Source organism: Cinclus cinclus, chromosome 1, assembly GCF_963662255.1.
Source record: "Cinclus cinclus chromosome 1, bCinCin1.1, whole genome shotgun sequence".
NCBI lineage: Eukaryota > Metazoa > Chordata > Aves > Passeriformes > Cinclidae > Cinclus > Cinclus cinclus.
Genome location: NC_085046.1, coordinates 104,690,486 through 104,715,828, shown reverse-complemented (window position 1 = coordinate 104,715,828; position 25,343 = coordinate 104,690,486). Strand labels below are relative to the sequence as shown.

Genomic DNA, 25,343 nt, shown 5'->3' with positions numbered 1-25,343 from the left:
GAGCACTACAATGTTAATTTCTCTTTTAATGGTATATCTGGTCTTGTGAGAGTGAAAGAGACTTAAAGAGAAAAAGTTTTAGAGATAGTGGCCCGAAGACATGGAAGAAACTCAACCACAGAATCAATGCATAACAAATCTAGTTTCTAAGTGGGCAAAGAAATAAACCACTGTTACTCTCTTAAATAATTTTCACTGTAAATGTTAACTCTAAACAGCAATAGTACCTGAATTTGAAAAAGAAAGCAACAGGAAAAGCAGCTCCCACAGAGTTATTTTTTTGTCTCTTTGTGACATTTAATACTCTAGAAGTTAAGATGAACTCTGTCTGGAAGGAGGGAAAGAATCTTCTCCTCCTCTTCTCTTTCTCCTCCTCTTCTCTTTCTTTCTCCTCCTCTTCTCTTTCTCCTCCTCTTCTCTTTCTCCTCCTCTTCTCTTTCTTTCTCCTCCTCTTCTCTTTCTCCTCCTCTTCTCTTTCTCCTCCTCTTCTCTTCTCTTTCTCCTCCTCTTCTCTTCTCTTTCTCCTCCTCTTCTCTTCTCTTTCTCCTCCTCTTCTCTTCTCTTTCTCCTCCTCTTCTCTTTCTCCTCCTCTTCTCTTTCTCCTCCTCTTCTCTTTCTCCTCCTCTTCTCTTCTCTTTCTCCTCCTCTTCTCTTTCTCCTCCTCTTCTCTTCTCTTTCTCCTCCTCTTCTCTTTCTCCTCCTCTTCTCTTCTCTTTCTCCTCCTCTTCTCTTTCTCCTCCTCTTCTCTTCTCTTTCTCCTCCTCTTCTCTTTCTCCTCCTCTTCTCTTCTCTTTCTCCTCCTCTTCTCTTTCTCCTCCTCTTCTCTTCTCTTTCTCCTCCTCTTCTCTTCTCTTTCTCCTCCTCTTCTCTTCTCTTTCTCCTCCTCTTCTCTTCTCTTTCTCCTCCTCTTCTCTTCTCTTTCTCCTCCTCTTCTCTTCTCTTTCTCCTCCTCTTCTCTTTCTCCTCCTCTTCTCTTTCTCCTCCTCTTCTCTTCTCTTTCTCCTCCTCTTCTCTTTCTCCTCCTCTTCTCTTCTCTTTCTCCTCCTCTTCTCTTTCTCCTCCTCTTCTCTTCTCTTTCTCCTCCTCTTCTCTTTCTCCTCCTCTTCTCTTTCTCCTCCTCTTCTCTTTCTCCTCCTCTTCTCTTTCTCCTCCTCTTCTCTTTCTCCTCCTCTTCTCTTTCTCCTCCTCTTCTCTTTCTCCTCCTCTTCTCTTTCTCCTCCTCTTCTCTTTCTCCTCCTCTTCTCTTTCTCCTCCTCTTCTCTTTCTCCTCCTCCTCCTCTTCTCTTCTCTTTCTCCTCCTCTTCTCTTTCTCCTCCTCCTCCTCTTCTCTTCTCTTTCTCCTCCTCTTCTCTTCTCTTTCTCCTCCTCTTCTCTTCTCTTTCTCCTCCTCTTCTCTTCTCTTTCTCCTCCTCTTCTCTTCTCTTTCTCCTCCTCTTCTCTTCTCTTTCTCCTCCTCTTCTCTTCTCTTTCTCCTCCTCTTCTCTTTCTCCTCCTCTTCTCTTTCTCCTCCTCTTCTCTTCTCCTCCTCTTCTCTTCTCCTCCTCTTCTCTTCTCCTCCTCTTCTCTTCTCCTCCTCTTCTCTTCTCCTCCTCTTCTCTTTCTCCTCCTCTTCTCTTTCTCCTCCTCTTCTCTTTCTCCTCCTCTTCTCTTTCTCCTCCTCTTCTCTTTCTCCTCCTCTTCTCTTCTCTTTCTCCTCCTCTTCTCTTTCTCCTCCTCTTCTCTTTCTCCTCCTCTTCTCTTTCTCCTCCTCCTCTTCTCTTTCTCCTCCTCCTCTTCTCTTTCTCCTCCTCCTCTTCTCTTTCTCCTCCTCCTCTTCTCTTTCTCCTCCTCTTCTCCTCCTCTTCTCCTCCTCTTCTCTTTCTCTTCTCTTCTCTTCTCTTCTCTTCTCTTCTCTTCTCTTCTCTTCCTCTTCTCTTCCTCTTCTCTTCCTCTTCTCTTCCTCTTCTCTTCCTCTTCTCTTCCTCTTCTCTTCCTCTTCTCTTCCTCTTCTCTTCCTCTTCTCTTCCTCTTCTCTTCCTCTTCTCTTCCTCTTCTCTTCCTCTTCTCTTCCTCTTCTCTTCCTCTTCTCTTCCTCTTCTCTTCCTCTTCTCTTCCTCTTCTCTTCCTCTTCTCTTCCTCTTCTCTTCCTCTTCTCTTTCTCTTCTCTTTCTCTTCTCGTTCAAATTATCCATTTAGGTTGGAAAGATACCTCTGCTAAGATAAGAGAAACTTGCAAAATGATCAGGGGCTAGTAGGAGTTTTGTCTTATGATGGTTTCAGGTGAGAAGTTACTTGATTAGTGTATGTCTCCAAATTAAGTATTAGCATAGAATGAAGTTTTCAGTAAATAGGATGTAATTCTTCTTTGTGGGTATGGAACTAGTACAGGTAATTTGGATATGAAAGGTTGTTGCCATATAGTCAGATATAGCCAAGCAGCATTTCACTTTTACTACTTTTTACTACTTCACTACATGAAGATGTAGTTTACTAGATGTAGTTTACTTGGGCATAAAATCAAGGCTTCAGGTACGCTTTAAAAGAATACTGAAAGTAGTTGGTTGAATCTGTAATTCTGATGGAGCTCTAAGAATTACAAAGAAAAAGTATTGTCTAAAATATGCTCTAATTTCAAGTGTATTTGATTTCTCAGCAGATTATTTTTCTGTAATAAAACTTTGAAGTGCCAGGGATTTGTTTTAGAATTCCATTTGTTCAATGAGACTGGTATTAGAGGGTAGCAACAATCCTCAGGCCAGTCCATCAAGAGTGGGGCCACAGTCTTTCTACAACAGCTTTGTGTCTCTGTTTTGTCAGCCAGCATCTAATACAGCTACTGCCCTTGTGCTACATTCAGTACTTGTAGTATTTAGCCACAGAATTTATGTTTTGGGTTGTGGGGCAGGAGGACAGCTACCATGATCCATAGCAGAAGATGATTTTAGACAAAATAAAAATGCATTGGAGTAGCTTAGTGGAAAGAGGAAATCAAATTCCAGCTATTGCTTATGGTCTTTTCCCAGTTGCAGTTATATGAGATCATTGGCATTCCCTGTTGGCATTCAGTTTTGAAGAAATGGGATGCTCCAACATCTGTGGTGCCAAACAGACAAATTCAGTCACTGACACTGTGGCATTGCAAGGGAAGGAGGTTAAATCAGGGTATCTTTTAGTCATCCCTTTACCATCAGATTCTTGTTACGTTTCTGCTGGTTCAGAATAAATCAGTGTGTTGGTAGTTCCCTGACAGAACAGAAGATCTAAACTACATTGGCCTTTTAAGACACTCAAAGATACGCTTCTCCCTGTTTACAGAAAATAGCATATTTATTTTGAGGATTGATAAGAAATGTAAATTATATTATCCTAATTTTGGTTTTGTACTTTTTAAGATAATATTGCTAGTAATTAAATTTTTTTTAAAGCATGGTAATGAGAAGTTAAAATATGCCAAGTTTTTGGCATGCTCATGACATGGAACAGCAGCATTTGGAAACAGAGTAAGACAGGCTATAGGATATTCAGAAGATTTTCTGCTGTTAAGATTAACTTCTGTGTAGAAATAGTATGTGAGAATTTAGAACTATTCCACTCAGCTTTTTTTTCTGAATTTTCTTGCTCTTTTCTTCTGGACAGCCATGGACTTTTATATTGGTTTTCAGAAGGATTAGCTTATCTATTCTATCTGTCTGGTCTATCTTTTGCTGTTTTCTTCATTCTTTACAGCAACATATACATAAAGAGGTATTATCTCTACCTGTGTTCTTATTTATAAAAGTTGGCTTTTGACTGAATCTGTTGAACTGGACTAAGTATCATTTTATCTTCAGAGAATAAGCAGTTTAAGAGGTTTTTCAGTTGGTAAGGTTAGATAAATTGGAAATTTGTCATGTCATAGTTCAGTAGGTAAAGGGACAAAATTATAAGAAATGACCGGTTCTCATACTTGTCCCTTAATTCTATATTGGAAGGAAAGAAGGAGAGCTCCAAGTATGTGAATATGACATGATCTTAGAGCTGATCTACAGCAGTTCAGAAAAGAGGAAATTCAGTTCTTTTCTGTGTGCTGCAAGTTACACAATGTGTTGTGTTGACTGAGGCAAGTAAGGGGGATTTTGAATGTGCTTTACATGACAGTATTAGATGAAATGCTGCATTGCTTGTCTCCTCTGCAGGCTGCCTTAAGCATATAGAGCTTTGCATCATGAGCTACTTGTAATTTTGCAAGTACAAAGGAGTTTGTGTCTCTGTTGAAATTTTTGGTGCTTCTCATTTCTCTTACTTCTCAAGCAAACAGTCGGTAAAATGTGAATCTGAATAAAAGTGGTAGGTCACTTAAAAAAAGTTTTTAAAATATTTGGTTGTTTGGGATGTGTAAATCTGTGTATAGAGGATGTATGCACACACACACTTCCTGGTGTTAGACCTTTCCTAATGGCAGATGGTTGGTTTTTTCCTTTTCTAAGTCAAATTGTTTATCTGTAGTTTTAGTTAAATTTAATGATAGTCTATCTCAGTGCCAGTGCATTTTGTTTGAGTATCACAAAAGATATAACTGCCTTCTTCATTTCCTTTTGAAGTCTCTGAGGCTAGATACGTTCATTTATAAAACGACCATGATTGGTAACAAGAATCTGTTTCTAAAATTACTGTTTCCATCGATCTTTTATGTAGTTCTTCAGAAATTTGCTCTGTGGGCCAGCAGACTTCTAGAAAGTGAAGTGTAGGATGTCTGACAAAAGTGTGACTCTAAATTCTTGAACTGATATTGCTGCTCTTTATTTACATTCCAGAATATCTCATACTGATATTTTGTAGTATTTAGAAATTAGAAACCTACTTTCCTCAGTGTTTTACAAATACAGAATTTATATGAATGGGAAGTAGCATATACTGCCTGACCTCATTTGACATGGCTTTTGAATTACTTGTTTTTTTAATATTTTTATAGACACAAACAATGTATCTCTAGTCTCTTAGTTTATGTAGATTTCCAAGATTGTAGTGCTTTTTAATAACTTTAAAAAAAATTAGATACTGGAAAAATGTTTTCCTAAAGCAAATACTGGGGTAAAAATGATGTAGAAGTTTGCTGCCAGTAAAAAGTAGCCTTTCATTCCCTTTTGATTTATTTTGTAGAAAACACTTTTTTTTATCAGTTTTGCTCTCTGCCTAATGAGGAACTAAATGACAGCTACTCAGAATGGTCTGTGGGGTGGAGGAACAGAAAATGCCATGTTAGTGTGTTCTGAATTGTCTCATGGCAGGCTTTTATGGTGTGACAAAAATATTGCCTGCCCTCATCTCCTGTAGAGATTAAGTTAATCAGCCCAAGCTCAATCTTGCTCCCTTGTAAGGACAGGCAAGAGAGACTTTGACAAGATTCCATGGTTGTGGCAATGGTCCAGACAGCCCTGGCTCTCTTTCCTCTTGGGTTAAGATTTGTTTTCTCCCATGTTCTAAGTCCAAAAAAAAATAATGCCTTTGGAGTACATGTATCAGTCTTCTGCATCCTCTTTGTGTTGGGGGGGATGGCTTTCTCAGGTTCTGGAGTGCTATGGAGGAAGAATGGTGTTAAGGAGGAGTTGACTTAGTCTTTTGATGTAGCTGGAGAAGTTGGCAGAAGAGTGGCTTTTACAGTTATTTCTTAGAATTTTAGTATTTTTCGTCTTTATGATCGCAGTATATGAGCTTGGTGAAAAACCCAGTGCTGTAGACATTGAATGCCACTCTTTTATGAAGTTCTGCTCTCTGTGTCTCATGCTTGAGCAATGGAAATGTTGGGGAAAAACTTCTTTCTTGGTGAATGGAGTCAGTTGCTTTAGTTTTGCTCAAACTTCAGTCTCAAAGCTTGAAAAGGAGCAAAGAAAAACTTAGTTGTATGTCCCTAACAAGCTTGTAACACATCTTTTGACTTTCTTGAAATTAAAAGTGTTGGATCCTCTAATGGATTTCTAATACTCCATGTCTTCCTCTAGTCTTGAAATACTGTACTTGAAAATCCCAGATAAACTGGCTTATATTGTTGGAGTATTACATATGGTAAAATCCTTAATGATTTTAATGAGAGAGACTTGCAATTTGTAGAAAGTCGCCCTTGAGGTTTCTTGGGCAGCTTTGGTTCTTTGATGTCATTTCAGTACTGGAATGTGGAACCATGCTTTCATATAGGTTTTTGTTTTTAGAGTTACACCTTACTTTTTTCTCATGAAGTCCAAAGCATTCAGGATTTTTGTCATAATTCTTCTATGGTGTCAGAAAGGATAAACAGAGTACTTAGAGGAGATTTAGTTTAAATCAAAGAACTGTAGAATGGTTTGGGTTGGAAGGGACCTTAAAGGTGATCTGGTTCCAACCCCCCTGCTATGGACAGACACTTTCCACTAGACCAGGTTGCTCAAAGTCCTGTCCAACTTGGCCTTGAAGACTTTTGGTGAGGGGGCATCCACAACTTCTCTGAAAGCATCTATTGGGGCAGTATTTTTTAACCTGAAAGTAATCACTGTTAGTGACTTGAATATATACTTAAACATCCAGTGTTAATTAAAATGGTGTTACTAGTGGCATTGTCTGTATATGTTACCATTTTTTCTTCAGGTAGGTTTTGAAAGAGCTTGTCTCTTCACATGTTAAAAAAATGCTTAAAGGTAATGGGTAAAAGCATGTTTTTTAAATTTATAAATTTGTAACTTCAGTTCATTGGGTTCTGGACTCTGGAAACAATCTGTTAGCAGAACTGTTTTGTTCTACATTAGCGGTGAAAATCTCCCAAAAATGTGAAAAACTTGCTGTTTTGCTCCTGTTAGTTACAAAATCCTTTTAATTCAGATGAATCTTAGTGGTTGGAGTAGAAATAGCTTGTCTATATCTAAAAAAATTCTCATGGAATTTTTATAACCTTTTTAAAAAATAACATTACTTAAAAGTCATTTCTGTGGGTGTATTCATCATGGAAAAAAGAACAAATATAGAAAAACATTTGGTTTATGCATACAGACATCATTTTATCGAAAGTGAATTTTTTCTTTTAATCAATGCATGAAGAAATCTATGGGACTTAACTAGGGCTTGTGATACAAAACTGTCTAATGATGCACAAATTCTTAAATAGCATTAAGTTCTCGTTTAGTTGCATATTTCAAATATCTGCTTGACGTGTGATTGCTTGTGCTGGAATGTTTATTGCAGAAATGTAGCGAGAGCTCTGACAGGAGATTGCGCAATCGGAGAAGCTTCTCAGAATTGATTCCTTGCTTCAGTTGTGCTTCACTTCCCATATTTTTCATTTTGCAGACTGGTTGGCATGTGATACTAAGGAAAGGCATGTTGCTTTACAAATCACTATTTCAGTTTCTACAGATTTTTTTTAGTATAATTCTTTCATAATCTTAATTTCTGGACCCCTCGTGGCTGTTCGCCTCTAATTGTAGAAGTGTTCTGGTTTGTAGAGTTTTAGGGAAGAATTTCTCTTTTCGTGGTGGGGAAGGAGAGATTTTGTGCAGTGTTTCCAGACTGCTGGAAAAACTATGCAGTTTTCACTCTTCCTTGAAAAGTTATTAATTGTCTGTGTTCTGTTTAAAAAATTAAATACTTTTGTTCTCAGCCTCTGTTTCCAGTCCCCGGGTCATTTTTCTGTGGAGTGGATATTATTACTAGCAGGGCTTCCCCCCTCCCCCCACCCCCCCTTCGATGCACCTTTTTAGATTCTTTCCTAAAGCATAATTATTGAATTATTATAATCTCCAGAGGCTGAGTTGTCAAAGCTAAAGAGAGAAGTTGCCTGTTTATTGTTGTATAGTTTATTGTTTATATCTGTAGTTAGCGCTTACTTATGATTGCAGCAAACGTAATCCAGGTCAGGTGACAACAGGTTCAGTATGGCTGCTAAGGTATTGTTGCTTTACAGAAAAATATCCATTCCAGTCACTTATTGTATTACATACTTTGGTGGTATTTTTTTGGTTTATTTTTCATAGCAGGGTATCACTTTTCAGACAAAAGTATGGTGGAAGAGCTAAAAGCAGCAATTTAAACTATTGATGGGAGAACTTAGGCTAGTTTTACTATAATGTAAAGCTAAGAGGTCTAAAGTTGCTTCATGTATTTGACAGCTTTTACAAGAGCTAAATAACTTTAATGATTGTTGTTTGCAATAATTCCTATGAACATGTTGGTGTCTTGCTAATTCACATCTTGCCCAGGTGACTAAGGCTTACTTTCTGAAGTCAGGTTTCGTGGATATCTGCCTGGAAAAAAATCGGGGAGGCAGACAGCAATTTCCTAGTCAACATATATGGAGGGGTTTCTATTTCCTTTGGTAAATACCACTATTTCTTAATGGAGTTGTGCAGTTTCTTTTCTTTTGTTGAAGTCTTTACTCGACTCCCTGCAGGTTGCTGCAAAAGAAGCCTTAGACTTCTGAGCTGGGACTGGACCAGTTTGTCTTCATTCTTTCCTATCTCTGATCTATCTTTATACCATTTTGTTGAAGGGAAGTTATGTACCAGTATTTGCATCCATAGTGTTAATTTCTATACATGTTACTTTTGCTTTCTAATGAGCGTTCCTTAGTGTTGACTCCCATTGATCTAAATCGGTAGTTTTAAGTGTTTATGTTTCAAATGAAAATGTTGGGACTCCCAAATCAGAACAGCAGATCTCTGTGCTGCCTGTGGAAGAATCTGCCCTCACAGGATAACCAAGAAAGCTGTGGGGACCTCAAAGAGAGTTTGCTGATGTCATTTACAAGTGATGTTTGGCTTAAAAAAAAAAAGAAAAAAAATTGAAGTAGTTATTTTATTTCTTAGTTAAGGTAACAGGGCTTGCCTTGTATTTTTGGTTGATACCATAACTTTGAGAAGTGGAAAGGATGTGAAGTCACTTCTTTCCACCACGAGGTATTTCTGTGGATAGTGTGTCAGGTTGTCTGTTCATCTCTAGTTGCAGTTGTTACAGTAGCTGGGAACTCTAGACCTGTGAGGCATTTCCTAATGCCAACTGCTGCAGTGGCTGTGGAATGCTGCTTCCATGGTGATAAACATCAGACAGTTCTTTAACTACCATTACTCCTACTTCTTCTAACACTATTTAAATATATATGGTTTAGGTGTACTTGTGTTAATTGCATTTAGTACAGTTTTCTTGAAAAAGGCGGTTTTTGTAAGCTGTACTCACGCTTTATTTAATTCTAGTGTTAGTCAAATGTGGTTTGATACATTTAAACCTAAAGTAGGCTATTGTCTTATTTTCTACACATTAAAATATAAAGAATCTCTGTAGCCTTCTGGATAGTTCTACAACTGCTTTAGTCTTCATGTAAAGTATTCTTTTTGTGGTAGAATGTGCCACATTTGGTATAGAAGCTTTGAAGTTTGTAAAACTTGCCCACAGAGCTTATTAACCAATGCAGGTGAATCTTTTTTAAGGAAATGAAGCTGTGAGGATCCAGTGATCTCACTTGCTGTGAAATGAATCACTATAATTTGGCTTAGTTGCAATCAGCTTTTACTCCTGTTTTGTAACTTCTTGAACTGTTTTCAAATGATATGGTACCTGCTTTCTGCCTAGATTTTACTGACATAAGTTCTTGGTGCAGTATTGGTCTATGTTCTTCATCATCCTTGCAGACACTGCTCTCTCATCTGATAGTTGTTCCTAAAGATGCAATACTAAGTGGAATTAATTCTGATGGCAAATTGAAATAATAAAGCAGTAATGTAATAAATTGAACTTTGCATGTAAAGACTATTGACCACAAGAAATTATGCTAGTGTAGTAAAATTAATGTTGTAATATAGTGGTAGAATTTGGAGGGGAAAGAAACACCCACTGAAATACATTTTCTGGAATGAGTCTTCAAACAATGTCAGTTTTCCATAATTTTAACATAAAATAGTCTCACAAATAAGTGTCATTCAGAACAGATCTAGTGAGTCAAGATTTCTCCATCTTGTCAGTGGACAGAGAGGGGCTCTGGTGTGAAGGATCTACGATTTGCTCTCTGTTTTAGTGAATGACAGAAGCATGTAGTGGGTTCTGACAGTACTCCTGTGTGCTTACTGTGTATAAGTTGATTTCACAGATTTGCACTGCATTTTCTTTTAGATTATTTTAGGAGATGCTTCAGGTAGTAAGATCCATTGCTGGAGTGAAGAAACAGCAACACCCAGAAGTGCATGTGATAAAACATTTCTACTTGAATGTCTCTCTGTCTGTAGACTTGCACCTGAGGTTTCCTAAAGTGCTAATATGGATATAACAGTATTGAGAGGCCTTTTTGGCTCTGGTGTTAGATTCAGTGGGTATTTTGATGTATGTGTTTGTGCATATCAGTATAAATTGAGATATCTACTGATTTATCATCTGGTGAGTCATGTAGGAAATGTATATTCTAGGAATTTTTCAGTGCAAGTGTTGAACAGCTACTGTTTGAACAGAAGGCAAGTACATGTATTTGTAGATGGAACTGCACAGAAAGTGGGTGAAGTTTGCAACTACACTTGGAATAACCCTTTAAAAAGGCCAAAATAAAAGCAATAATCCATACTGCCTTCAATAATGCTGCCTTGAAGTTTCAAGATCTCCTTATTCAGGTGTTAAATCTTCATTGAGTTGAACTCTTAGCTCTTTATCGAGTTAACACCCCACCCCCTGATACTTCTTTTTGAAAGGCTGTCTGTTTATATCTGTTCAACCAGATTTGTAAGAACTCCTATGAGTATTGCAGGGTACTAGGAAGCGAGGAGCTCTGTAGAATTGTGTCTTGCTGTGTGATGAATCAAGGACCTTTTACTCAGGCTCACATGTCAGTTTGTGTACTTTGCCCGCTCTAACAATTTAATGAAAGTTCTTGAGTGAAGTGCCTTAACTCTGTCTACACTGTCTTGTCCACTTTAAAGATGAAGTGTTAAATTGCAGTTTTCTCTTATTTGGACAGCAAAATTAATGAGCATGATTAACTTGAAACTTAATGGGATCTTTTGTGTACTTGATTAGAGATAGATAAATGTAGCACTATTGGCATACTTGACCAGAGTATTCACTTATGTATGACAGGACATTGTTATGAATTATGATGAACACGTGCAAATCAAGGTCAGTCAGGTTTGTTGATTTGGGGGGAAGCTAACAGTACTATGGAGATAGGAAAATGGCTACAATACAGGGAACTAAAATATGGATAGTTAAGAGTTGCAGATCTTAAGACTTACTTTTGTCTCTTGAAAAAAGGAAAAGTGGCAAAGAGTTTACACTTGTTAAAGTGTATCCACTTGGCCAGTGTATCCAAGGAATGCAAATTTTGTATGCTGGCAAGACGCATTAAGTATTTTTTTTAGTGCTTTGAATGTTAAATAAATAGTAGAATAATCAAGTGTCTCAATAACAAGGTTTCAGTGGAATTTCATGTATTTTTATTTATTATGTGCTAGATGATACTGTGTCATAATGAAATGTGTATGAAATAAAATTCCAAAATATAAAAATGCTATAATTATACCCTGATAATGTAGATCATATACTTCACTTGCTACTTTATATCACTTATGAATCATGAGACATGTTTTGCTAAATTGGAATTGGTTGATGGTGTATATTTTCAAATATCCCTATAAAATTGCATTAATATAAGTCATGCATCTGAATAATTCATACATCTGAATAAAACCAGCATTACATAGTTGTAATTACACTTACAGAATTGTAGTGAGTTTTGAGGTTAGGGAATATAGTTGCAGAGTGAAAAAGCCTATTGTAGTCATAGTAGTACTTGCAGTTTGATGCATTAAAACTTTGGAAGTAGGTATAGAGCAAATTTTGGCAAAAAAATTCAGTTAACGTGAGACTGCTTAAGACAAACTGAAAAAAACCCAGTCCATTTTAGATGAATCTAAGAAAATAAATACAGAAATGGCATAACAGCCTGAAAAATTCAGTGTTAATAGATTGTGTAGTTAATGTATTTGTTAATATTGAGTTTTATGTTACAACATTCTATAATTTTAGAAAAACTGAAGGGAAGGTAATGGAGAAAGCTGTTGGGCCTGGCCAGTTGTAGGAGTAGATGAATGAATGGAAAGCTGGTGATTAGGCTATTCAAAACAGATTGGTAATAGAGTTTAACAGGTGTGTGGTATTTCACAGTCATAAGGAAACCAAAATTGTGAATAATTTTCAATTTATGATGGTAGAGCAGTAAAAATTAAAGATCTAGAAAATCAAAGAATAAATTAATACTCCGTGGTACCTGGCTGATTAAAAGTGGTAGGTAAAATTCATCATTGAATGAGTGCATGGGAGAAAAACCTCTCATCTTTATGTACTTATGTTGAACTAGCTTTGATTTGTAATGCCTAGTTTTGTGGAACAACCAATCTAGTACACAGTGACTATAAAAATTAACCAGATATTTTGGTCAATAACTGAAAATATAATGAAGCACAGAACAGGAACTGTTGTAATTCTTTGTGTATTTATGGTGTGCTGACAACTTAAATACCGCGTGCAGTTTCTCCACATGTGCCCCTGCCCCAGTTAAAAAGTATACATGGTGGAAATAACATATCACCAAAGGGAATTGAAATAGCTTTCATAGAAGGATAATTGGAAGAGAGTTGGCCGGTGGTGAAATGCTGCAAGTGTGAAAAGCTATGTCTTGGGGGAGGTGGGTGAAGAGTCATTGTCCCTTTTTTGGCTGAAGAGTGGTAAGTTTGAAATGAGGTACCCTTTCATAAAGGCTATGGGTGGTGGAATTCATGTCTGCACAATGCTGTGAGTGCAAGAAACTGAAACAGACAAAACATTCAGGCAAAAATCACCAAAGAAAATGTTGTCTAGAAAAATTCTGTCTTAGTTAACTATGACAGTGCCATTCTGGCTCACACATGCACCTGAGCAGTACTTGCTCGTATCCTCTTTCCTGGACACGCTTACTGTCATCTCCAGAGCCAGCCTATGCATCTAGACTGACCTTTGGTTTTATTCCATATAACTGTACCTTTTAACCTTTTTAGGTATGGTGTAGTAATGAATGAAATTAAACCAACAGAATATGTGGAATTTTTGCTTTCGTAAGGAAGAACTCTGCATGTTGTAATGACTCTCTAGTGTGCCTTTTTTAAAATTTAAGGATAAAATGAGGTCTTTTAAATAAATAATGAAACTGTTGATGGTTTCATTGAATGAATGTGTTATATAAAATGCTGTATCAGACCATGAAACTGACTGAAGAACATTAGAAATGAAGTTTTTCCCCTGTTCTTTTTTAATCACCTCTAAAATACTGTAAGTGGAGGTATAAATAAATTTATTTTAGTAATCTAATTTAACTGTTAAAAGGAAAATGCCTCTGTAAACCTGAAAGCTGAATAGGAAAATTGCTCTGTAGTGACAAAAGAAGGTAGAACTTAGTGTTAGCTGAAAATGCCTCTAAGCCACAATGTATGTTTCCAAGAAGTATGGAATGTGCTGTATTTTAAAGAAGATGCATACTAAAAATACATGGAACCCATCCAAGTGGAGGAAAAAATCCATCATAAAGACAAGGCTGCCTTGTTTTAATAAAGTGCATGGAACTATTGGAGGTACGGTTGCCTATTATTATGATGTCTTGTCATCCTTTAAGAGGAGAAGAGTATGGCTACTATATGTCTTGATGGAAAGATGATGTCCCTGTCTTTCTGTGTTGGCAAAAAAGATGAGATATTGAAAGACTGAGCAAGATGGAATGATGAAAGCTGAGAGCTGAGTTATATCTCTGCAGCCACTGGCAGTACTGATCATGTCTTATTTGGCCTTTACCCTTTTTCTGCAAGCCATTATTTCTACAGCTCTGTAGTATATTCCTGTCCCTCCGACCCCCACCACTTTGAACCAGCACTCACTTGGAGTTTGTGTACTCCTCCCTGTTTGTCCAGTGATGCCAGTTAAAAATAGCTGTGCTTCTGTGCTTCCCTTTGTGCTGGGACAGCTTGTAATGTTTGTAAGTTCTTCTGCTTTAGCTAAGCTAATGTAAGTGAAATAGGCTGTTCTGTGTTTTATGTTATACGCTAGGTATCCCAAGTAACTTACTTCCATTAATTATGATTCTATAAAATTACTTCAGGCTTAGTCTTGCATTTGCAGTCTGACACTAAAATAATACCAATCTGGTTTTTTTTTTCTTCAGAAGCTTACTTCAGTCAAAGAAAAAAATTGAGAGTTAAGGATTTTCAGGTCTCTTAATTATAGAATATCATCTATCCTTACCTTTTTTAAAAGGAAGTTTTGAACCAGGATAGTTTATTCTCTGGATACTGTAGTGGAGGGGAGCTGATCCTTGAAGAGCTTTTTAAATAAACTATTTATTTATTTATTTGTTTATTTAAACAATTAATTTCCTTACATGCTAAGGAAGCATGTAGCTTCCTTAGATATTGTTTGCATGATCTTGAAATATGGTTTGAAATGAATGGGAGATCAACAGCTTGAATCTATATTTCAGAGTTTTTCAGTTAAGTAATTTAAGTGATAGAGTTCATATCTAAGAACTGGGAAGTGAAGAACAGAACAGGGAACATTGTACATGGTGAGTTCTAAATTAAACAGTATTGAAATTTGCTTTTGCCTTTTAAAAGTGAATTTGTATACTTTTCCCCATCTTTAAATTAAAACTTTTTAAAATAACACAACAAAATACCTAAGATGCCTGAGACACTGAGGAAACCATGACATTTTCTGTACTTTATGCTTCTTTTGGCATGGCCTTATATTTTAGTATTTTGAAAGAGAAGGGATGATACAAAAGTAAGATTGATGTTACGAATTTATACATATTCCCATTTTTTGTGTATTTTGTGTTCAGTACAAAAACCTTCCTTCCTATAAAGAAAAAGACTGAATTTTGGCTTTTGAAGCAAACTCTGATTTGAAACAGATAATTGCACAACCCCAGAGCCAACAAGGATTTGAGAATTTTGTGCTTCTGCTTGGTGTGTGGAAGTTTTGTTTTAGCTGTGAACCTGGACAAATCCATTGACTCTGCAGATTTGAGGGCTTCATGGGAGATTAAACCTCAAATTTTGACAGTTCATTGCCATCTCTAATTTGCTTTTAAAAATCACTGGATGGGACCCAGCAGCCTCCTAGCTGTTTTTTTTCCTACTGCTTCACACAGCCTGGAGATAAATGCACAGAAGCTGGTGGACTGGTGGACTTTGTAGTGCTGTGCAAGCAGTTGTCATGGGTCTCCAGTGAATTTATTCAACAGAACCAAAGAATTCAATTTTTTTTCCTGGATTTCCTGGATGTTTACCATGTATCTTTGGAAAAGGTATCTTTTAGTAGTTTGCAAAGTATTTCTCAGTAAGTTACAGTTACCCTGCCTGCATGGCTTTATTTCTGCATCTGTCTTGAGTCCAAATTGTTGTTGGCCTCTTACGCTCTTATTTCTACTACTCACCCATTAAACGTTGTTTTCTTGCTATTTGCTTTCCCTTTTCATCATCAGTGTCAGTCCAAAAAGATGATCCTTTAATACACAGGATGCAAAACCTGAATTTATTTTAGAGAAGTAAAATACTGTGATGCTTTTCTTGATCTGTGTAATTTTAATTTTAACATTTCTTAGTTCAAAATGAGCCACTGTATGCAGAGGTAGCTTAAAAAAGGCATGTTTTTATGAAATTGACAATTTTAATAATATCCAGCCTTTAAAGTAATTCTGATAATCCTTGCAGCTACCCATTTTCAAATTCTAGCATGATTTTACTGCTTATTCTTATTAAAATAATTTCTATCTCACATACTTTAAAAGTGAGGACTGCATGTCAAGAAATAATTTTGATTTTGATTGCACTTGGAATTTTTCTTAGTTAACAGTCAGTCCTAAAGACTGAGGTAAAAAATAGGTTTGAATTTGAAGTAAAAGATCGAAGACTAATATTTCAGTATAAATAAAATGTGTTCTCAACTATATGTTCCTGGAAAACAAGCTTTCAAAAAGCTTATTCTCTAGCTGTTGTTCAGGCCAAGTTACTTGATATACTTAGCAAAGACTGATGGATCAGTTTTCAATCCAGAAAAAAGGATAGAAAAATCCTTTTAAAAGCTGAAAGCAATCAAATTAGGTCTAGTCAGATCTGAACTGCTCAAATCAAATATATGTCTGGTCTAATATCTCACTCCAAGCAGGTTACAAATGGGTAACATAAACACCTAGCTGTGAATGGACAAGTAAATAGCAGTACATCTCTGTCATGCTCTGGTAACATCCATCAGTTTGTCTTTTAAGACCTTTGTCTCTGTTTTTGCAGTTGTCACTTACACAGTACTTACCTGAGAGAGAGGACTCCCTAATGCACTTTGGTTCTTTGTTATGTGATTCCCTAGGACACTGGATCGTTTTTCAGTGGAAGCCATATCTGTGGTTTTCAGCCAAAACACTGGGTTTAGTTTTTCTCCCAAGAAGATGCTGCCCACTGAAGGATTATTTATACCTAGTGAAAAACGTAGACATTAGGTCACAGCACTTAAGAAGACCTTAAAACTATCTCTTTCTTTGTTGTATTTTTCTGTGGGCTTTTTGATGATGTTTGGTTTGCTTTTGTTTATAGGGATGTATGCTGTGGTAGTAGTGCCAGATGGGCTTGTGGCTGTTTGCTTCTGGATTTAAGTTGGAATGTATAAAGCCAACATATTGTTCATGAGAATTCACACTGAATTCAATGGATAAAATGCAGGGGCTTGATTCTGAGAATTAAATTACCATCACTGTCTTATTTGCCAGTTAGCATTTTATGTTCAAGTGCCTACTGTGTGATGCAGTGTGACTTTTTAATATTGCTGAAGTTCAATAGAACTGCTATTTGTTCTTTTTTGTATTTTGAAAAAGTAATTATTTTCATGTAAGTGTGGAGCTAATTAAGGTAATTAATGATACATAGAAGCATATGGAAGTAAATTTTGATGAGACCCGTGAAAGTGAAGGAGTAACAGCTGTTTCACATAAACACTAACAGTCATTAAATAAATGTGAATGATTTCATTTGCATGGAAGATTGATAGGGACAACTGGTTTTATATCTTGGCTCTTCAGTTAGCAGCATGTGTAATTATTTTCCCAAATACTTACTTTTGCTTGTTGTTTGTTTGGTTTTTTTCAGGATGGCTTAGATGCTTTGGTATATGACTTGGATTTTCCTGCCTTAAGAAAAAACAAGAACATTGATAACTTCTTAAACAGGTGTAAGTATTTAATGTTTAATTTACTAAATAACAGAAGTCTGTAATATCAAAAAGAAAACACCTGTTCTAGCTCTTTGAAAGGCAGCTAGGGATTTGGGGTGCATTGAATTTTTGGGTGCAAGGGTCTTATTTATTTCCCACTGAGAAGTGACAGCTGCCTATGCAAATCTCATTCCCAGCAATTGTATGTCCAATCTGTTGCCCTGTAAATGGCCTTTTTTGCAGTGGCACAGAGCCTTTTAAGAGAAGGGCCTCCTGTCTTTGTTAGAGCAACTCCCTGTATTCCTAGAACTTGTTTTCTAATTTCATGTACTAAGATATTATAAGCAATTAACAGTAAAATGACATAGTGATGTATACAGTGTCATGAAATACTATTAAATATTAGTTCACTAACAGACTGAAGCATGTATTTTGTAAGCTTTTGGGTTTTTTTGTATAAAAGGTCTCTTTTCATGAAAAGCGTGTATTGTATAACTGGTGCGTTTACTTGTGTATGCAGGTGATACGTCTGCAGAATTCTCTTCATTTGCTCTGTATTTTTCCACTACCAGATTTCCTGCACATTATACTCTGTAACGTTTTAAAGTAAAAAAGTTGATTTTTAATAGAAATAATAGTTCCATAATTTTCATAATTAAAAAACCCCAAAACACAGACAAAGAAAACCCCAAAAAGGCATTTATGAATCAAAACATTTCTGAAAGCTGCCAAACTGACAAATTCTGAAGATTGTGGCTGAAATGTTTGCTGACTGAAGACTTATTCTACCTGTAGACTAATGGGGCAAAACTTGAAACTAAGCTAATATGAGTAGATTTTAATAGGCTTAAACAATTCAATTGAATTCTATAACAATTTTTTTTTCTTTTTGTGGTAATTGACTAAACAATTGACTAAGAATTTGACTCAAATAATTTTTGTCTTTGCTTTGAAATTCATGTGGGGCTTTTTTTTCCTGTTTCCACAGTGTTTTCAGTTGGTTTATTGGATGCAACTGTAACCTGTGGTAGTGAATTTGTGGTGTTTATTTTACATGAATCTCCATTTGTTTGAATATTTCAGTCCACTAGGTCTAGCTGATGGCTCACTTGCACATAAGCTGGTTACTGAAAGCCTAAGCTCAAATGCTCTGTTTAACTTCTCACAGTTGAGAGTATGTTGATACCATATGCTGAGTTACATGCACATTTTGTGTACTCAGTTGTTTACTGAGAAGGTGTGGTGAAACTCTTGGAGAAAAGAGAAGTTGTATCAGGCAAAGGAAATACTCATTGCAACAGATAATTTGAGTGTAATTTTTATGAGTAATGAAATCATTAGTGAGTCTCAGAAAGCTTCACTTCTGCAATTGGGGCTGAGTGAAACAAAACTTTTACATTTACAACCTGATAATGAATATCTTTTAGGTATAAATTGTATACTGTATAAGATGCGACCTGAAGTAATCTGAAGGTGGAGAACAGAACACATTAGTTCCCTTCAAACTGCCATTGAAACATTAACTTGCTGTGTTTGCTGAAATATGAAACAAGCTGTGGATGTGTGAGTAGTGGTCTTAGAAGAAACTGTGAAGTCTAGTTTGCCTTGAATTTCTGTTTAAAAAATAAGACATTTTCATGTTTACTTAATTTTATTACAAGACTGTTTAAAATATCTTTTTGCAGTGTTAGCTGCCTAATTTGCAACATCATTGCAGAAATTCAAAATAAATTTCTAGATGGCAAAAAAAAGGGAGTTATCTTCCTTTATTTTATACACTGATTGCCTTTTATCCCCTCTTTACTTCTCCCTAATTTGCATTGTGTATTTGTGGAGCCTCCAAAAGCTGCCTCCACCAGCTGAGGTTGTGAGAATGATTTTTGCAAATATAGAACCTTACTGTTTCTCTACCATATAAGATTAAAAGAATAAAGAAATGAGTATTAGAGGTATCTGAGAGCCCTGCTTTGCAGTTGTGACTCAATTTATTTGAAGACAGCACCTGAGTGTAATACCAAAGTTCAGGGCAAATTGAAGAAGGGTGACTTTTGCCGTGGGAGCCACCCCAGATGTTCATACAGCGTAGGCTGGCCAGGTCCTCCACTGGTCCTGGGAGATAAGGAACTGGCTATTGAAGTATATTGCAGCCTGATAAGCCTTGTTTAACAGACCTGAGAATTTAGAGGTCGAATTTCCAACACTGTTGCTACTCTAATGTGTTGTCTGAAGATAACTGAGTGTTAGCATGTATCACAAACAGGAAATTTCAATTTGCAGCTGATCACAAGCTCGGCTTACATTATTTTAAAATCCTTAGCTTAGGTTGCTTTCAGATGTCTTTTCCTTAATTCTGCTTTGTTCATAGGCAAGGCTTGTGATTGAATACCATTTAAAGGATTCATATTATGCTTAGGCTTTTTCATTCAGAAGAGGTGAACCTCCTGTTGTGAGATTACTAGGCGGGAAGTTAACAATAGCTGGAAAATTGCTGTCGTGAAAATTGCTGCATTTTAGTTCTGTGCAGTCTTGCTCCTCTTCTTCTGTAAGCCCGTTGCCACCAGGGCAAATAAGGCAATACATTATTTGTTGGAACTACTGAATACTTTGATCCCTACGTGAAAAAAATTTGTCAGAATTTAGAGTTTTGCTATAATTTCCCGGAATCAGCCTGTGTTATGCTGCATTTTAAATGGTTGGTTTACATTAGATAGTAATGCCATACTGTATTTATTCAAACAGAACTATGTTTGTTCCTCTTGAAGTAATAAAATCTTACTGAATTTTTATTGTAGATAGGCTACTTTGTTTTAGATTGGGGCATGTGTAGGTAGAAATCTAATGATATTTTTCTTTCAATTGCTTCATGAGTTTTTAACATATGAACTTAAAATATTTTATGTCTCCTCCTTTTTCTTTCCCTGCCCTTACTTCTCTCTAGACTTTGCTTTTAGGCCTAGAATATTATTCTTGAAAATAAAATACCATTGCTTTTTTTTTTATTAGAAGCATATCTGTTTTAGTAGAACTTCCTGGCTTTTAGAAATACTGAGGCATGAAGCTTTTCTACATAGTCTCATGCCAGTGTTGACCCACATGGATTAAAATAGACTGTTTTAATCTTTTACCAAATTTGGAATTAGAATATCTGCCCATTGGGAGTTTGTAAATTATTCTAGTTTATAGAATGACAGGTTTATATAAATAATTGCAATGATTCCCACTGCATGTTTTAAATTAAAATCTACTTTTTTGAGTATTAGGAATCATGAAAGTGCAGAAAAGCAAAACTTTTTAAAAAATACTTTTTCAAGTGTCTTGTACTGTATTTTGTTCTACGCTTTCCCAGCTGTGTTACATATTTATTCAGAAATAATCTTTTTATACTGATCAGTTTGCAAGCAGGATCATGCTGAATATGAATTTTTTGCATTGCTTTTTATTTTTCAGTTAATTATTTTTAAGAAATTCATAAATTAAGATATCCTGTAATAGGATTGTACAGTAGAGTCTTTGCATTAGGTTATTTCAGGTTTTGGTAACTGTGGTCACGCGAATAAGGTCATGCATTCTTGCAAAGAGTTTTTCAATGGGAAGGTAGGTTCTTTGAGCAGCACTTCTGAAAACCATGAAAAATAGAAGTTAGACAAATGGCTTCAGTTGAGTTGACTATATATGAAATGTGAATTTTGTTCTATGTAGATAAAGACACAGTAAATAAAATGAGAGATCTGCGCATGAAAGCTGAAGATTATGAAGTGGTGAAGGTGATTGGTAGAGGGGCATTTGGAGAGGTTCAGTTGGTAAGTTAAGTTTCTGTACATTCGAATGTATTCTGTAGTACTTGCTCATGCATCTGTTTTTCAGTGTAGTGTTCAGAAGATGCAGTCTTAAACATTAAAGCCTTTGGCTCAGTGAAATTTTATTCCTTCACATTTTATGGAAATGTTTCTGAAAATGTCCTATTTCAGTCCTGTCCAAGTGCACAAGAACTTGTTTTGCATTGCAGTCTTCTCTCTTAAAATGGATTATGTATTCCTCATAATCAAGAAAATTGGCCTTTACCACTGTTCACATGGACACTTGAAGAAATCTTAAGGCCTAGAAGAGTTTCTGCCAGATCAGGGACTACACCAGATTTTTGTGTGGACATAGTTCTCACAGAAGAGAGGTGTGTGTTGTTTGTGATAGATTAGCAGCCAGGTTTGTTAATCCTGCTTTATTTAGTCGAGTGCTGATGGGAGAAGCTGGAAATACAACAGCAAGTATACACACCTGCTAATGAACTCTAGAAAATGCTTATACTTTTAACTTTATGATATTTAGCAACACTAACTGCCAATGTTTGTCCTTTTAAAGACATACATGCAATTTATGTGACTCATATGCCTATGGACTTCTCTGTTGAAAAGTTCTAGGAAGAATTTTAAAAGTAATGCATTGTCAGATGTAATTATTTTGTGGATGTACAGTATATAATCTTTTATAGTAATGTGAAGAGTCTTATAAAACATGTTAAATGGTAAAACAGGAGAAGTAATGTTCTCAGTGATGTCCTTCATGTGTTAATATGGCAAACTAGTATGTTCCATATGTCGCATTTGTCTTCACAGGTAAGGCATAAATCCTCAAGGAGAGTGTATGCTATGAAACTTCTGAGCAAATTTGAGATGATAAAAAGATCTGATTCTGCATTCTTCTGGGAAGAAAGGGATATTATGGCTTTTGCTAATAGTCCCTGGGTTGTTCAGGTAAAGTGATATTACTTTTAAAACATTGACATTATGGAATAGTTTGGTTGCAACAATGCATGACTTGGAATTACATGTTTCAAAGACTGTTTTTTGGTTTTTTTGATCTGCTAGGGAATGCATGACTAAGATAAGGAATGCTGTACAAAAGAGCTGGTATCACACTTGCTTCAAATTGTATTTTGTCACATTTACAAGATAAACTATTCCATTTATTATTAAAACTCTTTGCCAGATATATATTGGTGCATCTGCTCTGTAGTAGTTATTTGAATCATCCAGCGTACCAGAAAGACATACTTAAGGTAGAGCTTCTGTATATTCTAATTTCTGTGTGTGTCTTTGCAAATGAAGCTGGCTCTGATGATGTTTTCCCCATTTCAGTGTTGTCACTGACAGTTTTTTGGGAGGTACTGCTGCCTTTGAAGTTCTAAGGAGCATGCCTGAACCAATCATCGAACATTGTGTGTGTACATGTCAGCTTATTAATTTAAACTGTTCTTACCCTTAAGCATATAAATTCTTCTGTTAGGTTGGACTTACACAAACTCATTCAAGATTTACCCAAGTCAAATGGGTAACTGCTTTACTGTTTGTCTGGGTGTGAGTGTTAAGAATAAAACTTAGGAATTTCATAAACTTTCAAGTAAAGAAAATTCTGCTTGCACTACTCGTGTTGAACAGAAGGCTGATAACTTTAAGGGAAATACTTTTATTGTTTAAAGTTTAGGCTCATTTTCTATCTAATAAAAAAAATGTTGACAATAGAAATATAACTATTTAGTGATAATGCAAGTAGAATTAGGCAGATGTTTGCAACAGAGTAGTTTCATCTTTGCATATGGGTCAGCTGACATCCCAGTGAGAAAAACATTTTGTCTAAATGTAATGATCCTTCTTTGAAATGGTCTCAATATTTATTGCACCAAATTCACTAATCTTGTTACCAGCACTCTAATTCTTCCAGGGTAACATAAAAGGATAGAGGATCTGACTAAAATTTGCTCTAGAGGTTAACTTCTTTTTAGGAGGTTTGCTGAATGATGCAGAGTTGCTGAAGTTACTGGAGCAATTCTATTACTTTGGAAATCAGCTTGCACAGAAATACCTTTGATTTACCAACAGGCAAAATATTGAAGATAACTGGATCATGAAGTGGCTTATTTTTTTTTTTTTTTGCTTTTTTGCAGTTATTTTACGCATTCCAAGATGACCGTTACCTTTACATGGTGATGGAATACATGCCTGGTGGGGACCTTGTGAATTTAATGAGTAACTACGATGTTCCAGAGAAATGGGCAAGATTTTATACTGCTGAAGTTGTACTTGCATTAGATGCAATTCACTCAATGGGTTTTATACACAGGTAAGAAAGAAAAAGATCTTGCATAGGGTTGTGTATTTCCTGATGCTGCCAGAGTTACTTCAGTTTAGGCAGTTTTAAAATTCAATATATTACTTCTTTATTTTTATTCCATAATTATACCCTCTTGCAAATTGAAAAGTTGTTGCCATCAAGAACTGGAAGTCTGAGGTGATATAGTCAAGGTAAAGGTTTTCAGCAGGCTGATGTTCCTCAGTATATACAAAATAAAATAATTTTTTTGTGAGCAATAAAATTGTCTCTCTTTACCAAGAGATAACAAGAACAAAAATGAGCATGTTGGCTCCAAAATGGTTCATTCCTTTTGATTAGAAAAAGCTGTTTAGGGAATTTGATCACAGTAGTATCCACTGTTAGGAATTAATTCTCTGCTAGGCATTTGAAGCCTCAGTGACCCATTAAAAAAGAATCTGTGAACAATGTGAGGAAAATATCCCAGCCATATGTTTTCTTCTGAGGGACAAGATAGAAAATTGAGATACAGAGCGAAGGGACTTGGATTAGTTTCGTATTATGTACTTGCCCTAAGGTGAAATGTAGTCAGTTCTCAGATAGGTTGAGAAACTTTCTTTTTGATATTTGAGCTTTATCTGTTTCTAGCTTTTAATTATATTAACTAGGAGCAGAAGAATAATTTTTTCAACAGAAAATGCAGGAAGAATTTGAGTAGTGTGTAGTATACAGTATAATATATATTTTCAGTTTGTAATTTGGTCAAAAGATCAGTGTTAACACAAGCTTTTGCAAAAAAAAAGCAAAAGAAACCACTAATCCATTGCTTGGGTAGGATCTAGAGCATCATTAATTATGTAGCTATGCGGCATCTAATGGGTAAATTATCTGGCTGAGTGAACTGTTTGTACATGTGTATTGCAAGCTTTAGAAAGCAGGCATTAGAAGATGCCAGCAGCACAGAAAGGTTTTTTTTGTGACAATTTAGATTATTTTGACACCAGGACATGTTTTGGAATTTGTTTTACCCTGTAGTTAATCTGTTCAACTCTGATGAATGAAGAGGAACTTACGAAAATATGGGCCTACTGCTTAATGGGTGACAAAGGACTAGGGAATGGCTGAGGCTGCTGCCTTTCCCCAGCCTTTGTTGCTAAGGTCTGCTTTCAGGCCTTTCAGGTACTGTGCCCAGTGGCAGCAGAGCTTGGGAGAGGAAAGCATTGCTCTGGCAGAGGAAGATCAAGCTGAATCCCAGTTGTGCAAACTGCATATGCACATGTCTGGGGCACACGGTGGGACATGCCGTGGGTGGTGAGGGAGCTGCCAAGCAGCCTTATGATACTGCTCTGTCACCTTGAAAGGGATGTGGGAATTAGGAGATTCATGATGACTGGAAGGAAACAAATGGCACACCTGTCTTGCTTCAAGAAGGGCTAGGAGGAAAGAATCAGAGGAACTGAAGGCTAGCCAGCCTAAGGGCAGTTAGATTAAATTGTCATGAAACCATTTCTGTGCATGTGGATGGGAAGGTGATTGTGAATAGCCTGCATGGATTTATGGAGGGTAATCCATGCATTCCCAAACCAATTACTTTCTGGGTTGAGATGATGGGCTTCACTGGCAGGGCAGAGTACATTTGTCTTGACTTTATCAAGACTGTAGATGTCACCGGGTTAGAAAGGTACAGTTTGAACAGGTAGAACTGTCTAGATACTCTTTCAGTAGATTGTGCTGTCCAGCAACAGACAGCTACCAGTGGTTCGTCAGAGGTTTGATACCAGGATCAGTTCTGTCTCTGTTCACAATGTGAACGGTGCTCAGGCAGGACAGAAAGCATTAGTCACCAGCTGCCCAGCAGGACCTGATAAAAAAGGTGGACCAGACTTGGAAGTTGCATGGTGAAAAGATGAAAGGAAATGGATGACACAAGCTGCAGCAGAGGAATATCTAGGTATTCAGTAGGAGTTGTTTTTTCCACTATGAGGGAAGTCAAACAGTACAAGAGAAAGGTTATGGATTCTTCATCCTCAAAACAAAAGACAACTTACCTGGGTTTGACCCTGAGTAACTTTGCAATT

The 25,343-nt window shown here is 36.4% G+C and overlaps 1 protein-coding gene across 3 annotated transcripts in view; it reads left to right on the top strand.

Annotated features, from left to right (window-relative positions):
* Positions 1-25,343, top strand: part of ROCK1 (Rho associated coiled-coil containing protein kinase 1) — an 83,274-nt gene that overhangs the window by 16,180 nt on the left and 41,751 nt on the right. For 2 of the 3 annotated variants that reach the window (XM_062488387.1, XM_062488378.1), the window contains exons 2-5: positions 17,118-17,199; positions 20,881-20,981; positions 21,792-21,929; positions 23,120-23,295. In XM_062488387.1, coding sequence (XP_062344371.1) covers positions 17,118-17,199; positions 20,881-20,981; positions 21,792-21,929; positions 23,120-23,295 — 497 coding nt within the window. Of the gene's footprint in view, positions 1-17,117; positions 17,200-20,880; positions 20,982-21,233; positions 21,350-21,791; positions 21,930-23,119; positions 23,296-25,343 lie in introns of those variants that run through there. The other variant, XM_062488395.1, reaches the window with a different exon arrangement.